The sequence below is a fragment of the Amblyomma americanum genome, chromosome 10 (genome assembly GCF_052857255.1).
Source record: "Amblyomma americanum isolate KBUSLIRL-KWMA chromosome 10, ASM5285725v1, whole genome shotgun sequence".
Lineage (NCBI taxonomy): Eukaryota > Metazoa > Arthropoda > Arachnida > Ixodida > Ixodidae > Amblyomma > Amblyomma americanum.
The window spans coordinates 105,372,314-105,389,150 of NC_135506.1; the positions used below are offsets into that span (position 1 = coordinate 105,372,314).

At 44.3% G+C, this 16,837-nt stretch overlaps 1 protein-coding gene across 4 annotated transcripts in view; it reads right to left on the reverse strand.

Moving 5' to 3' along the window:
* The window catches only part of LOC144106431 (ATP-binding cassette sub-family C member 3-like), a 160,107-nt gene that overhangs the window by 26,863 nt on the left and 116,407 nt on the right, over window positions 1-16,837 (reverse strand). For all 4 annotated transcript variants that reach the window (XM_077639243.1, XM_077639241.1, XM_077639240.1 and 1 more), the window contains 3 exons: window positions 16,268-16,600; window positions 8,898-8,999; window positions 6,287-6,457 (listed from right to left, as the gene is read on the reverse strand). In XM_077639243.1, coding sequence (XP_077495369.1) covers window positions 6,287-6,457; window positions 8,898-8,999; window positions 16,268-16,600 — 606 coding nt within the window. The remainder of the gene's footprint in view (window positions 1-6,286; window positions 6,458-8,897; window positions 9,000-16,267; window positions 16,601-16,837) is intronic.

Consider the following 16,837-nt stretch of genomic DNA (forward strand, 5'->3'; position numbering starts at 1 on the left):
CCCGTTGGTCGCAATCACATCGCGCACTGCTTGTAGAAGCTCGTCCTGCGGTATTGAATAAAACAAGTCCTCTATGTCAATCGAGAAAGCAGCATTGGCGCTGGGAAAACCGTCGCTGAGGCTTTCCACCAGGGATGTCGAGCTCCGAACTGCAAACGGATCCGGCGGAACAAGTTCTCCTAAGGCGCGTTGCAAAAACAATGACACCACCTTCTGCCAAGAGCCTTCTTCAGTCAAGATGGCTCTAAAAGGATTTCCCAGCTTATGAGTCTTTGCTGTGAAAAACACACGCAAGGCATTTTGTTCACATTTGCGGATCTCATTTTCCAATCTAGACAAATTTAGCTGGTTGAGCAGACGGAGGGCTAGAGCCTTCGCCTTACGAGGTTTTAAATCCGACGGCTTAAAATTTTTCTCGATCGCTTCGTTCGCCTTCTTTTCACACAATGAAGAAGGAAGCACGACAAACCCACCTTCCTTATCCGCCTGTAGAAGACTGAGGTTGTTCTGTTTGAAGTGGGCAAATCAAGGATCGCAGGTGTCTTGGTGTCTTACGCAAAATGTCTTGCGTGTGTTTTTCACGGCAAAGACTCATAAGCTGGGAAATCCTTTTAGAGCCATCGTGACTGAAGAAGGCTCTTGGCAGAAGGTGGTGTCATTGTTTTTGCAACGCGCCTTAGGAGAACTTGTTCCGCCGGATCCGTTTGCAGTTCGGAGCTCGACATCCCTGGTGGAAAGCCTCAGCGACGGTTTTCCCAGCGCTAATGCTGCTTTCTCGATTGACATAGAGGACTTGTTTTATTCAATACCGCAGGATCGAGCGTAGCGCCTGCACTGTGTAATGCTTTTTTTGGCCAAGTTCGATTCGTCGCTGCAGAAAGCACTTCAAGACAAGCATGTTGTAAATTTTTTCGATATGTGGATGACTTTTTAATCATTTTAAGCTTATCATCAACTGACCAGCTAACCTCTGTGGCGGACCGAATTTTAAATGTTTTTAGTGCCTGTTCAAAGAACATGGTTTTCACCAAAGATTTACCCTCTGACAACACCATTAGGTTTCTAGATTTAGAACTGAAGTTTTTAGCTGACGAACACGTTTGCTGGAAGTATGCCCCTCGGTCTAAAAAGGCGCTTATGCCTTATGCTTCCGCTCACTCGAAGCTGGTAAAACGTGGCATTGCCAACCTGTATTTCTCAAATGCACTGAGAAAAAGTTGCCCGCATGTCATGCAGCAGAGTCTTGCCGAGCATGCAGTTCGACTAGAGGCCTCTGGGTTTCCTTGCTCTTTGCTGTTGGCGGTCGCTGAAACCTTGGGCAAGAAAATGAAGAAGCCTGCTGCCAATACCGAGCACCCAACAGAGAGGACTAGGAACTTTGAGGTGATTCCCCACTGCCATGAAATTTCCCATGGACGGAAAAAGGTTTCCCAAAAATTTGGAGTGAATTTGGTGTTTTCGGCCCCCCGAAAGATTTCCAGCCTTTGCGTCCGTATCACCGGCTCCAAGCGAGAACCGGCCTGCAAAACTAAGCACCAAAAAAAGTTCCCGAAGTGTGCTGTCGGGGTAGTATATTCTATCCCTATTTCTTGTGGGAAAATTTACATTGGGCAGACGGGGCAATGTTTGAACGAGCGACTCAGGGAACATGGCAGAACGCTGCGCTTAGGTACAGGGAGCAACCTGGCCATACATGTCAAGGAGTGCCAGAATTGCTCAGCTTTGCTGAACAATGCTACCATTATCGGCCGCGGAAAGTCCAGGCACGAGCGCGAGCTTTTAGAAGCGTTTTTAATAAAAAAGAACGAGCGTGTTTGTATCAGCGACCCATCTGTTATTCTCACTGACAAAGAATGGAATTTTTTATCTGGCTAGTAATGACGTCCGGACTTTGTTGAATGTGGCATGTATGTGCGCCTGCGCAAGTAGTGGCTATAAATATGTGGTGGAACCTTAATAAAATCAGTTGAAAGTCCGGCGACAGTCTGTGTGCGTCTTCCTCTGGTCTTGCGTCTTTTCTCGCTGGTTTTTTTCACGTCAATATGTGAGTAGTCTAACAGTAATGGGGCTCGATGTACATTATGACAGACAAAAAAGCAAGAAACGATGCAGAGAACACAAGAGAAATGTTTTTTACCACATTACGCTGTCTTGCAGCCAGTCATACGAAGGAAAAGCCCCAAAGCGTAATACAGGAGAGGTTCCTTCAGTAAGCTAAATAACTGGAAGTGACATCGGCTCCTTACGTCGCTATTCACTGCGGCGGTTATAGTGGTTGCCCTCTTGTGTTTAATGAAATGCTCATAATAAAAACAATCATAAAAATTATGATGGTCAACTTGCGCCTGAGATTTCAGAAGCATTCATTATCCAAAACAAAGGATAGCTTTGTGTACGCACGCCCTCTATCACCTTTTTTCCGAACCAAGCGTCCTTTCTTAACCATCAGGTTTGTAGTGTGTCTCTTGCCGCTAGTTTTAAGCTATTTTATTCATTTCTAGTTTTTTTTCGCAGCTTGTATATACGCATATCTTGATTTTTTTTTCGTTTTGGTGGTTGTACGTCTTTACCTTTCTGTACATAATTTTCTCACTTTTCAGAAATCAGACTGAGTCACGTGCCTTTTACTACACCGTGCCACGGTGTACGTTCTGCCTTAGTCGGTTTTCTTTTCATGTTGTTCAAAACTTATTATTTTTGCTGCTTTCTGATATTAATAAGCAATTACAGCTGGTATTTGATACCGCTTGTTTGTCTCTTTTTTTTGTCCCGTCGTCCACGCTGTTTCAACCAATTCCAATATTCATCGTTTATGCTTACAGCGGTATTGTTGTTTCACAGGCCTTAACTGTTCGCCACCCTGGAACTCCTAGTCTCGGTAGTCTTAGTATGAGGCGGGCTTGGCTGATTGCACTCCAGGTCTTCTGCCGTCGCTTGAAGTAAGCACTAATAAACCGCTGACCAAGACATGTCGAAGAACGGCATTTTCCTTACCGTTTTGAAGGCACTCACATCGCCGACGTTCGTCAAATGGTAAAACAGCAGCAGCGCCGACGAGCATCCAAATTGCTGGTCACTTTATGTTCATGTAACCTTATTTGAGTGAGCCTACACCCTGTTTACTTCTGCCGAATACACTCATTCTTTTATATTAATTCTAAGCGTCTTCCTAACGCGTACATGACCACAGTTAATCAGTGGGTTAAAGTAAGACGTTTTCTCGCCCATAGACTATAAATGTGCCCTCACAACTACTGGCCTGCCAAAAGCAGATCACGTGTCACATTACCGTCATCAATCACAATTGAATATAGTTTATAAGCTTGAGTAACCAATTAGAAATGTTGATGAATATGTGCTGACACAAGCTGTCTGAAAGGAGCTGCTTAATTAGCCTCAGGCAACTACAAAATATAAAACCAGTCGCGTTTAATGGCGCTTCTGCCTCGGTTTACCACAGGACCTAACGAAAGGAGCCAGCCTTAGGTCCTTAGGCTTTCACTCCAGCCGAAAATTTCCAGTGAAAAATATGCTCACAAATTTAAAAGCGTTCGATTTTCACGCAACGGAATACAACCCTCTGGAGTGTGATCCGTTGGAAAGAAACTCTCGAATGCAATGCCCTCTACTCCTACTATGGCTCTAACGGAAAGCAGCCAGACGCACTTGCCAGCGTTGGTAAGGTTAGATGCATTTCTGGCATGCCTCTCAAATACAGAGCGTACCATTCCATAACGCACGCGTTTTCTATTACTAGCAAACAGTTCAGGTGTACTTCAATACCCTTGGCACATTTTTTTGAAGGAGTGAATTACGGCGTGCAAACGAGGTGCCTTGACTTCAGTTATCAGTGGCTGCTTTTTTAATGTGGCTGTTGTAAATTAAACGCAATTGACAATAAAGAAGTTTGGAGCATAAAGCTGATTGGAGTGTGCAGTTAAGAATAAGCTCTGATAGTACAACCGGAATGCTTCGACTTCAAGACATGCAATCGTTTTTGCCAGAAAAAAATAAATATTTCACTTCAATGTTCTTTTGGTATCTTAAATATTCCCTCAGAATAAAAAAGATATATGAACGACCCGCATACTGTGTGATGTCTGTCAGCAGACGTTAAAAAACTCCAAGTGGTCAAAATTTTCCGGAGCCCTCCACAACAGCGTCCCTCAGCCTGAGCAGCTTTCAGACGCTAAGCCCCATAAATCAAACCAGTATGTATTTATGGGCCACTGTCGTAAAATTCTCTGGAGGAATTAACAATGTATCTGAATAAAGCAATAATAATCAAATAATATGCGTGTACATACGAGGCGTGCATGCTTGTCTGTCCGTTTTATGAAACAATAACAGGTGTGTGCAACCATCAACTGGCTGCAGCATTGTATTTCAGCCTTTAAATCTTCAGGTTCCCCGAATGCACTACTGCTTCTTCTTACATGGACGCTCACGAAAACTTTTTCGTATTGTTGTCCTTTGTAAAAATCGATTCTTTCATTCTTTCTGTCTTTGCTGATGTTAACGCATGGCAGAAAATATTCATTTATTCGTGAGAAAATTCAACCTAGAATTCTTCCCATCACCAGATTGAAACTCGTGAGCTGAAGGCCAAAACGACTTCAAGATCATTGTTTGGAAGTAAATAGCGGTTAGCCTAGCCTGAAAAATCTGCGCGAAAACAGTGCCTCGATGTACCACAACTTGAACTCAAAACTGGCGAGTGATGCCGACATCTGGATTTCGTTTTCTGAATTTTTTTAGCTTAACAAATGTTCATTTTCACAGAAAGTTGTGTTTTGTCACCAGAACTTGGCAATATATCGATACATGCCAACTTCAGTTTATCATCGGTGCCCTTTAAAGAGCAATTTTCTGGACAACAGTAGCTCTACGCATTCTATTTGTTCGAGAACATTGTCGGCGATAGGTTGTACCCTGTTAGTTTATGCCCCAGCTTCAATATTAGTTCTATTGGTACTGAGTCTATGAGATCTAATGCGATATCCAGCGCCACTACGACCCACGGAGCCAGAGGCATGCATGATACCTGCACGAGTTGTGGGTGGAACTTGTTGGTGGGACAAAAGGCATGCCATCAAAGATTCGCATTTAAAGACAGACAAAGCCCTTTAACGAGGTAGAGGCAAACTTTCGCTGCAGCAAGCAAAAGGAAACCTAAAGCCAGAAGGAAAAAAAGCACTTAATTTCACTTTTACTATGTACTTCTAAAAACATTCATATCCATATCTTGGTTTTCTATCGTCTGCATCACGAAGCCAGGGGCCAAATTGGAGGCGGTATTTACAAGTTAGCAGCTAAACGTTCTCCTCGCTGGCTCCTCTCTGAACTCCCTACTTCTTTCCAACTTCACATTCACGTCTCTTATCACTACAATGCGCTCATCAATTCCACGTCACCACAGAATCTTTCAATCGCGTCATCATAATTACAAAATTTGATTCACATGACTTCAGTATACACTTTTCACCTTGTAGCTTTTCTTTCCTTTGCAGCTGTCGTGATATTCGTTATATTGGGACTATTAGTTCAAAGATCCTTTGCATTTAGCCACAAGAAATTGCTTCCGACATTGGTCTTCCAATGACCTGTGCAAGCATAGGCCGGTGTCTGTCGCCTCCATTCAAAATGAGTCAGCTCTGAGGTAAGCAGTCATTTTTTCTCTGCTGCTTCGGCAACGCGGTTTCGATTACAAATTAACCTACTGGTTGTGTCTCAGTTAACGCACATTTAAACAAAATCGGCGCCGATGTTTTCAGTAGCTTGTGTGCTTTGTTATACGTGGCAATACTAAAAATAACCGCAGTTTTAACTAGAGCTGTAGCAGTAAGCTCTCATATAGCAGCGGCAAGATACATACAAGAGGAGTGCTATTTGAACCTCAGCGATAACAAGAGCGTTTCAAACAGCAACCGTCCGAATATGTAGTACGTGTCACTGCTGTCATACGCATTGCAAGGTGTGTAAGGGCTGTGGTATTGTTGTCAGGCTTAGCTGGGTTGGGGGCAGTAGGTTATATTGACAGAATAAAAAATGGGGCATTGTCTTATGGAAGTTGGGTCTTCATATGGATGTGAGGAGAGCTGTGATGTATGTCGCGGGATCAACACTACTCCAATGATTCCGAAGGGAAGCTGGTTATGCCATTAAAAATTACACCTGTTCTACGGCCTGAGACGTTGGTGTACGAAAGTGTTTCATGTAGTTAGTGAAAATAACGGCGCGCATAGTACTGAACAATTGTGACAAGAAGTTGATCGTATGCACGTACCTTTTCCATGGGTCTGATCCGGAATGTGACGTCACTTAGAACATTGGGCAGCACACCGGGCCGGTAGGAGGCCGAATAGTTAAGGAACTCCACCTCTCCTTGTGTTGGCCAGCTCGAAAAAGCCGAGACTGTTGAAGGTTTCCCTTCACATCTTGTGGGCGGCACGTCGTTCTGAAGCGGAAAAAAAAAACTGACTTTGGTACTGAACGACCAGATCCCCAAGTCAGCGGCTGCTTTCGTTTGCAAATCAGTCACTGCAGGGTTCTGGTTGCATCTTAAAATTCACAGTGCATGCATCGAATTCTTAAGCCCGAAGGGCCCGACTCTTCTGCGCATGTTGTCACGTGCAGAAAGCCGGGTAGATGAAATGTTGTCGCGAAATGGCTCTTGGACCGAGACAGGCTGGTACGTTTCCAACAATTGAGACCGTACTATTTGTAAACAAATAAAAAAAATGCGTAATATATGCAGAAATAGCTCATCCTTACATTTTATTGTTCTTTGGTCTGAAGCAGAAGGCTAAATCTAAACCTCTGTGCTGTAGCCGGCCAGCACAGTTGCTAAATAAGAGCGCAATCATCGGCCAAAATTTCGCCTTTTAAACTCGGTATGTCACAAAAGGGTGATTGAATTCCATGACGAATTCTACTGCGTGGGCAACAGCGCCCGTTGAAACAACGTAGAAAGCAAAGGACGCAGCGGGTCGACAAGCTCAGACGGCCGCGCGGCTGCCGATATGTTAGGAGTAGAAGCGCCGAATACTGCACAAGACAAGTTGCCGTGTTCAGATCATTACCACAAAAGGAAGGTAAAACCTCTCGACACGTTGTGCACGGACGCGAATTATGGTCTTCAGTGTCAGCTCTGTGAGGGCAACAATGAGCTATTATTATAAAGATTAATACACGGAAAAACATTGGAAGGGACACTTAAGCTCTACCTTAAAGGTGTGACGCGAAAGCTTAATTGGTTAATGACCATATATGCAGAATCGATCATTCTTAACTCAATATTCATCCGCACTCACTGGTTCGCATTCGTACGTTCCGACCAACCTAGAATGCGGGAAAGCACAGGCAGTGCTTTAGAGCAAGCAAAGAAAACAAAACAATGCATCTACTTTAGACCCTCCTGAACATCAAAGCGTCGCTTTTAGCCCCACGTGTAGCCCGCGGCTAAAGTAATTGGGCCTTAATTACCGCAGTCGCAAAAATTAGTAAATATTGCCTAATGTAATACCAATAACTGAGTGTAATAACCAAACAGTTCCGAATTATAAAGCACGCATAGATTATTGAGCTGAAGAGTTTTGAAAAAATAAATGCTATCAGCGTTGCTACCACCCGTGTATTATAGCCAGTGATTTTTTGATCTGGAGTTATAAAAAGTGCCAGGTGATAATAATAATATTTGGTTTTTGGGGAAAGAAAATGGTGCAGTATCTGTCTCAAATATCGTTGGACACCTAAACCACGCTGTAAAGGAAGGAATAAAGGAGAGATTGAAAGAAGAAAGGAAGAGAGAGGTGCCGTAGTAGAGGGCTCCGGAATAATTTCGAGGACTTGGGTATCTTTAACGTGCACTGACATCGCACAGCACACGGGCGCCTTAGCTTTTTGCCTGCATAAAAACGCAGCCGCCGCAGAGCGCGAACTCCCCCTAAACGCCCTCTGCCACATGCCACAGTTGGAAGGTGGAGGCGTCATAAAAACTCCACAGTTTTCGCCGTCATGGCCTTCCTAATGCTCTCGCATTAAAAATGAATGCCTCTGAAATGAAGGGCGTATCGTTGCCCCTCGTCGCTGCGTCATCGCTGTCCGCGGACTGTGCCTAACTCTGATGTATGTGAATGGCTTTTTTCGAAAAAACTTAAATATATCCAGCGCTAAAATATTAGGCTCGTTTTATTGCTGACTTCAATTGGTGTTTATTACATTTTTGCATTTACATATCAATAGCGCCTCCTTTCAAAAGAGATGGTGGCAGGTGTCACCATGACCACTTTATATTCCTTATATTTCTGTGACCAATCTTTCACACTTAGCGGTAATACCCCTAGATTCGTTATTTTTCTCAAAAGAGAAATTCTAATGCCATTTACGTTTGAGCAATTTTTGACCCTGAACTTGATATCCTTACGTCACGGCGCTGCTTATGAGCCACCAATCTTCGAATTGCCTTTTCACTAACGTCTAAGGCAGATTCATTCACATTAGTGTTGCTACCCCTAACACAACGTGCTGGATGGCATGTTCACTACTCAATCATCACTGAAATCTACCAAGCGGCACAGCTTCATCTGGTTGATCCTAGAAAATTCTGAGAGCAACTGACTCAATGGGCATCAATATTGCTTATGTGGGAGGGGCATTAACTAGCAACAAATTGATTTAAAAACAATTAGAAGTAGGAAAAATTTTAATAATCTCAGTTCCCATAAGGCCACGACTGTGTCGGGCACAGGGTGCTATTGCACGATGTACAATCTTAACAGCGCTTGTGTGCAACTGTGACGCACGAAAACAAGACAGATTCATGCCTGTGTGCCAGGTTCAGTTTTTACGCTGTTGGCCCTGGCAATATTTTAAATGGAAGACCAGTAAGCACCCACCTCTGGAGGGAGCTCTGTGTACTCCACACAGCGCTCAAAGGAGACGATCATTTGAAGTACGTTGAACAGCATCACGCACAGCAACATGAGTGAGAGCGGCACCTGTTTCAAGCGAAGATAATAAACGCCGTTAGAGAAGCGAGGTTGCAGGGCAGGCAGGAATTTTTTTGGGCGCTTCTCTTTGTTGCCACGTGGTAGCAGCGATCAGAATGAATGGAAACTTCTTTAGGACAGCTGGCACCACCACAAGTTTAAAGAATGCACATACCTGAAAATGTCTGTCAGAAAGCCCACAGCGCTTGTGTAATGCGCAAATCGTGTCATGTGCGTTGTCTTCGTATATGTGCAATACAAAAGTAACATTGGCTCATTCAAAAGGTGCGTTAAGTCGACCACACAGGTGCCGCAAAAAAGTCGCAAGAACTTTCGACGTTGAGAGTTGGTTTACAACAAAGTTTGAACTAAGCAGCGAGGAAACAAAAGCGCCTAGGAAAGGAGGACTAGTCTGCACGGGTTTTTCTTTGGCTTTGCCGAGCGTGCTTTTGCGCTTTTTTTTTTGAAACTCCATGATGTGAAATGAAACGGCCGGAAGACAAAAAAAGAATACGCAATTTAATAAAGAGGTTCAAAGTTGGGGGAATTTAACAGCGCGAAAACGCCATTTTATTTTTAGTGACTCAGGGGAAGTGGCGCATGGCACGAGCGCTGCTGCCGTTCACCTTGCATCATGGCTAACCAGTACGCCAGAAAGCTGTAACAAAGTTTTAAACGGCGAGCGTTGCCCCATAGACGGAGCTCCGGGGCCCATTATACGTAACTCTGTGAATGCGGCAGTCGCTGCAGCGTCATGCATGCGAACTTCGTCTAATAGCGACGGCAAAGCAACTAAGTAATAAGTTGCTTTGTCTGCACTTTTCTTCGTTGCTTAGTGGAAGCAAGGTTTGTGGAAAAGTATAAGGAATTCGATCTGGGCGCATTGGTATTGGTTGGTAGTTTGATACAGCTATTACACGTCCTGTCTATCTGCTCTCTACTAAGCTTTCCGTGGTCAGTCGGTACTGAAGTACGGCTATCGAGAGAGCCGAGTTTATCCGCTGAGACTTGCAATGAAGGAGCGTTCTTTGCACAATGTGTATTGGCTGCTCACGCGTGAAATCAAATTGATTCATGCAAAATGTTTGCCGTTCTCTGCAGTCAACACATCGCTATGAGAAAAACCTACAAGGTAAGTTTCTATTATTTGAATACATTTTGGAACTATGTAGAGCACTATAAAAGCAAGGGCACAAAATTCCAAGAGCGAAAGCCGCAGGTACCAAGTTATACAATCAATTAAAAGAGAATTGAAGGGGTTTTGGCTTTCTTGATAGGTTTAGAAGAAAAATAGTAACGGCAATAGAAAAATAATAGGCCTCCCCGACACCACTGTTGTATCCCAGGTTTAATCAGAATTGTATAATAAGTGATAAGTCCTAGGAGGGGGCGATAGTTGTTTCGACGCTCGTAGGTGAAAACGAGCGAAGCTACTAGGAAGCAGCTTGCTGAAGGAGGAGGCCCGCGGACACTCCCTGATTTCCGCCTGGAAAACATTGATGCGATATAATGTAGGCAAAGAAAAACCGGGATGTTGAAAAGGGGTTGGGGAAGTAGGCATTGAAATTGGGACATTGAGAATTTCTTGAATTCATCGTTCCTGAGCCAAGGTCCTTTCAAGGCCTCCAAAGAGGGAGGGGAGAGCCACGAGTGAACGCTTGGGCAAATGTGCAGCTTTCGGCCTTCCAGCCTATATCCATCACCACTGAATGTTTGCCGCATTCTGCGACCATAGAGACAGCCCTAGCACGGGCCGTGATCTGGGGTCCTCATCTCTAAGTCATGCCCCGCCACTCCGACTATCCTGAGGTTCTTCATGCTTATACATTGGCATGACGCTGGCGCTGCTTCAACGCTTCCTTCAGGTATACTCGCGTCGTAAATAGTAAACCTGTCGACGTGTTCGCATCCAGCATCGTGTGTGGTGCAGCTATAACGTGAAAATGTATTTTGCAGGCCACTGCGTCCATTGCCATCCCCTGACTAACTCGTAATCGCAGACGTGTAGACTCAGTTAGCACCGCTGTCCCTCAAGTTTATTTTTTGGATACTTGCTGAAAAGTGAGATTTTTATCCGCGCTCAAGCCGTTACTGGGTGTTGGCCACCAGACGTTTGAAGAGTAACGGCGCCTACTGCCTCCCTGGCCGGCTGAACATGTGTTTGCACACTCTTAGACAATAAGCGCGAAATGATTTCTGGCGGGGTTCTTCTCGGGCTAAGCAGTTAGTTACGAAAGGCGATGAAACTGCCGAAATCCTAGACATGGGAGGACATTTGTGCATAGTTTTCTTAGATTCCTCGAAGGCCCTCGAGAGAGTCCTTTATGATAAGTTGATCCCAAAAGTACAGGTGATTGGTATGGCTAGCAAGAATTACACATTGGGAACCGCATCTGAAAAAGACTACATTTTTTCAGTGTTTTACTATTGATAGAGGCAACTACTGTTCGTTAGGCGTTCATGCTGGAGTTACACAAGGCTTGGTTTTATGTCCTCCGCTGTATTATATCTGCGTTAATCATCGTGTCGAACCACCGCACCTTTAAAATTAAGTTGAAATATTTCGGGATGAATATATAATTTTTAAAATGAAATCGATCTTCGACCGATAACTTGCAGTTTGTGACAAGGTGGTGCAATAAACTGGCGATGGTCATTCCCTTCGCTCTCAGGAAAAAAATAAAAAATTTGAATTTAAGCATCACATCAGAAGAAAGCCACTCATACGGCGAAATTTATATAATATACTTGGGTGTAATAGTAACATTCAATTTAAAAGGCACGGAGCACAATATGAGTATATGCTCTGGAGCGCGTAAAAAACTAACATCTAAAATATTGCACGGGGAAGTGCTCCAGCTCATTAAAAGGTAAGGCATACAAGGAACATGTCAACTCAACGCTTGAATATTGCTGTGTGGTATGAGACCTGCATACATTAAGTGAGATTCTGAAACTTGAGAAAATTCAGCACTCAACTCTTCGCTTCTTTTACGGTTGATATAGCCGATGCCATTAGCCCTCATCTACGCTTTAAATTGCTGGCTTTCAACCACTGGACGGAAGAAAAAAGCAAGGCCGACTGCCTACTTGAACTCTTCTGACAAGAAAACTACCTTAAAAAGATTCCTCAAGGTTCTCCCGCCAAAAAAAAAATATTGTCACGTAGCAGTTGGCGTTGAGAACTCTTGCCTAGGCTCCAAAAGATCAACAACCCTGAGAAGCACTGGAAGCGGCAACAGCATTGAGAAGCAGCCGGAGCGGAAGGTCACTTTCTTCACCAAAGCAACGAGCATGGCGTACGAGCTTCGTGCCTAGCAGCCGCCGAGCGGCTTTTCTTGCTGACGCGGTATTATCCTCCCTCAGGGAAACTCATGCGTGAAAAATAAACAGAATAAAAAGCAAAGAAAATTAAGTTACCCGCGGCAGTATATTACCATATGTCCATATGCCCACGGCCAACACCTGCAAAATCTCATTTTCGCCCGCACACGATTTAATGCTGAAACACCGTACCAATTAGGTCGTCTTTTTATCGCCCAACTATTTTAATGTGGTATGTTCAGCCACGCTTTGCTTCTTCATTCTACTATTTTTTGGCGCATCTTCTTATTTTTCTCTTTGCATTATCTTTATTGTAGTTAACTCACCTGCTTGCGCATGCTTTGCGCGCTCTAATGCTTAAATAAAAAAAATGCCACCAACGGCCCTTCAATTCATATTCCATCCAAAGGTGGCTTCCCCCAAGCTCAAGCTTGGTTCCTCTAGCCACAAGCGGCGAGGCACCGGACTCTCCGGAACCTGAATCGAAACCACAGCGGTTGAGGGGAATGCCCTTTGTACTGAGAGGGGCATCGCAGGGGCTACGATAGCTGTTGGGAGGGCATCGCTCTTGCTTCAATCTAATCCCTAAGAACGCCTATATTTAGGCCCACATGGTCGCTCCGACCTAGATAACACCGTTTGTACATTAACAATGCTTTACAGAAGAGGAAATTTTACAGCAGCAGCTATTAAAGGCTCGTTTCCTTCGTTTAGTGTTGCAGTAGTAAAAATAGTTGTGGAGGTAGTAGCGGCAGTCGTAGTAACTGTAGAAGTGGTAGTAGTAATAGCAGGCGAAACCGGAGGGTAGTTGCCACTGCAACCATTGGGAGGGTGGTTACCGTGGAAAGAGGAGGGTTGCTGAGGAAGGAAGAGGGCACGAGTAGAACGGAGGAATGCGCAGCCATCCGGAGGGGACGCGCTCTGTGCAGCTCTGTGGTATGACAGGATCCGCCTGCGTCGAATGCTGCAGAAAGGGCTGCCCCTAGCCTGAAAGGGCAGACTGGAGGGTATAGTTCCATTCAAAGAACGAGTATGTGTTTAAAATAAGAGGACTCGGTAACTGTGCATGCATGCATGTCGCTTTCAAACTCTTTACCTCAATATATTGCGAAACAAAAAAATTAGGGGGCACTTTGGTGATGTAAAGTACCCGATGGGAAAGTTTTTGCGCACCCACATCCGTAATTTTTAATTTTTAGTATTTTTAATATTCATTTTTTGTAAGTGTTTACCTATTTTAAATATTCTTATTTATATTTTTACTCGTTATTTATTTTGATTTGTTAACTAATTACTAATAATGACTAATTAGTAATCACCATTCCTTAGTAATTGCTAACAGTATATGGGCTATACCAATTATGCAACTGATGACGTCATAGTGTGGCAGATATCGCGGACGGAAGAACGGATGGACATCGATGTGCCATTAAAGGCTTTCGCCTTATTAACCTGACAGCTGTCACTAAGTCTCACGTTAGACAATGGTAACCATCCCTTAAATTTTTCAGCGATAACTGTTAAGCAAGCCGTTGCTGCGTTTCGAATAGTAGTAGTAATGCGTCATAGTAGTCATAACGGGGGTGCGATGAGTTGGGAACCACTAAGAGGTTTTTATACCGTTGAAAGAGGAGGGCATGAAGAGAACGTTAGGTGGGAACCGCCCGCAAGGTGGCTACCATGGAAGCAGGATGGTGTGCCGATAGTTGAGGAATCGCAAATCGGACGACGGGTTCCGCGGGAGGACGATGGTTTGGCGAGGACATAGGAGAGCGTAACCGGGCGGTGGTTACTGTCGGAGAAAGAATACATGACGACAGCGCAGTTTCAAAGCGTAGGGTGGTTACGCTGGAAGGAGAAAGAGGAAGGTAAGGCGAGAGCCTAAGAATGCGTAACCAGAGGGTGGTTACCACTGGGACCAACTGATTAATGGGTACGTCGAAAAAGGAGGTAGATTTTGGCGCGAGCGGAGAGATGTTGCACGATCCAACTGTGGCAGCTTCTGCGAAACGCGCCGCACGAGTAGAAATTCATCTATGGGGCTGCATGCCTCAACGGTATATTGATATAGAGAGGGAGTCGAAAATTCAGTATTTTTGCAATAATTAAAAAAAGTGGTCTGGAATTTTAATGTTACGAAGTCGATCTCATATTCTCTATCTCAACATATCATAAAATATAAACACCTTAAAAGCTATCGCTGAATCTCGTGTTTCGCAGTGGTAACCTTCTTGTAAATTTTTTATGCACAGTCGAAAATCACGACAGAACTGTATCTAAAATACAAGATATTTTGTAGTTTGGTGTGACAACAGATTTTTGTATTGTTTTGTAGTAATTTTTGTAGTACTGTAGTTTTGTCTGTAGGGCTCTTCTGTAGATTATAGTTCCGTAGCACGTTTTATAGTAGCTACACAAAAATTTGTTGCAGCAAAAATTTTTCTTGTTGCCACAAGCTTTTGGTCAGAAACATTTCAGAAAATGTTTGTAAATACAGAAATTTTTCTGTTGCGTATTTCGGCCAGCTGTTGCTACAACTACAAAAAAAATTAGGTACCAAGCAAAAAAAAAACGCACTCTCGATTAATAAAGCTGCAGAGATTTGCTAAGCCCCGAGTAGCAATAATATTACTCGCAGTGCGCCGGCACAGAACCGGAGGTCATCTGTTATACAGTGTGACTTAATGTTCTGCGGATCTACGAGAGGAAACGCGAAGTGTGATGAGAACAACAAGCTCTGGAGCAAAAGACATCAGAAAAGACCGCCCTGATCGGCATTCTGCACCAGAACGCCTACTTCCGAACACGCCTCTGTGACATGGCCAGGGATCGCTCATTCTGGTAAACGGTCTTTGTCCAAACTATACATTTCCAGTCAGAAAGCACAACAGAAGAGTTAATGCCGTCACAAGAGATTTTCTGTAATGTTTCTGACCGAAAACTTGTAGCGACATCAAAATTTTGTGTTTTTACTACAGAAAATACTACAACCCTACAGAGTAAGAACAATACAAGAGACGAAAGTACAGTACTGCAAAGAAATATCATAAAACGACGCACTAAAAACATACCTTAACAACTGCTAACAATTTTTGATAATTTCGACACGGTTCTGTTGTTTTTTCTTACTAGGCTGCAGTGACGCCGAGCAAAGAAAAGGAACGATGACGCGTTTTACACGCCTCACGAGCTTTATCGGCGTCTGATTCCCTCTCCGGAGGGAAAATGCTGTGACTGAGCGAAGGACTCATGGAGCACGGCCCTTTTGACCTTAACTGGACAGGAAGCGGCAGCAGAAGGTAGCTATTACGGAGGCGCTGCGACCGGACAAGCCATGCCTGTGATTGATGGTTTGCTTTCCTTCACTTGCTGTTGCTTGCGTCACGATTGACGTCACGACCAAATAAAATGGAAGTGAAATGAAATGCTATAAAGCATGCCCCTGGATATCATTCCTACTGTTCCTGAGGGCTGAAACCCTTGTAATATACTTATGGATGAGGTCCACTAAAGCGACTCAGGACCTCCTGAAAGTTTCGGTTACTATATCGCATAGTACGGACAAAGTTTATACCATGGAACTGCCATATACGACGGTTGTTGCAGAAATCCTCTACCACATCGTCGCAACCCATAAAAAAGAAGGGAAAACAAGGGCGCATTAACAAATAACACAAATGCACCACGGAAAAGCGAGATGCAATTATAGACAAGAGCACTCACTCAAGTTTATAAGCTGAACGCTCGAGAGAGGACGCAATATCTACATCGCCCACTCTTCTGCGATGACCTGATAGCTCTAGCTGATCTAGGAAAAGTTCTTAGTGGACAGCGGTTAAAAGCCTTAGCTTTCTTATATAGGGAACAGCATGGTACTCCCTACATATAGAAATGTCCCCTCCCCCTTCGTACGCTTCGCTGAAAAAGTAGCGTTAGAGACATAAGTCGCGTACCGAGCAGGCCGAGCTGAGGGCCAAAGCAAGGCTGCTGGGGTCGGGCCCTCCGGAGGGGGCAAACACGGTATTGGCCAGTAGCGTGGACATAACCACCACGAATCCAGCCATGGCTGTCAGCGTGCGCACGAAGCGGTACGTGCTGAGGTAGCCCGCGTAGCCGCGCATCACGGCATCCGACAAGCGAAAGAAGTGTCTCTGGAACCGGTCAGCCACGCCGTACGTTCGCACACTGCTCAGAGCGTCCACGGTTTCGGTCGTGTGCTGGAGAAGCCGTGACGTGCCCAAGCTCTCGGAGTAGCGGCAGGAATGCGAAGCCTTCACGGACACGTTCTGCGAGTAATGGCAAAGAAGAAAAAATATGCACGATTGAACACTGTTTGTAAATGCGTTATATATGAGACACCTGTTTTGCGCCCTGTGAAGCCTTGTCAGGCTACAAAGGACTCTGTTTCTGTCAAGATCCGCGGCATAAGCACGTATTTAAAAACAAGTCCGAAACTTAGCAAGCTTTAGATAACCATTTTATGCGCAATATCTGCCAAAACTGCAAGGTTGTCCTTCATTTTA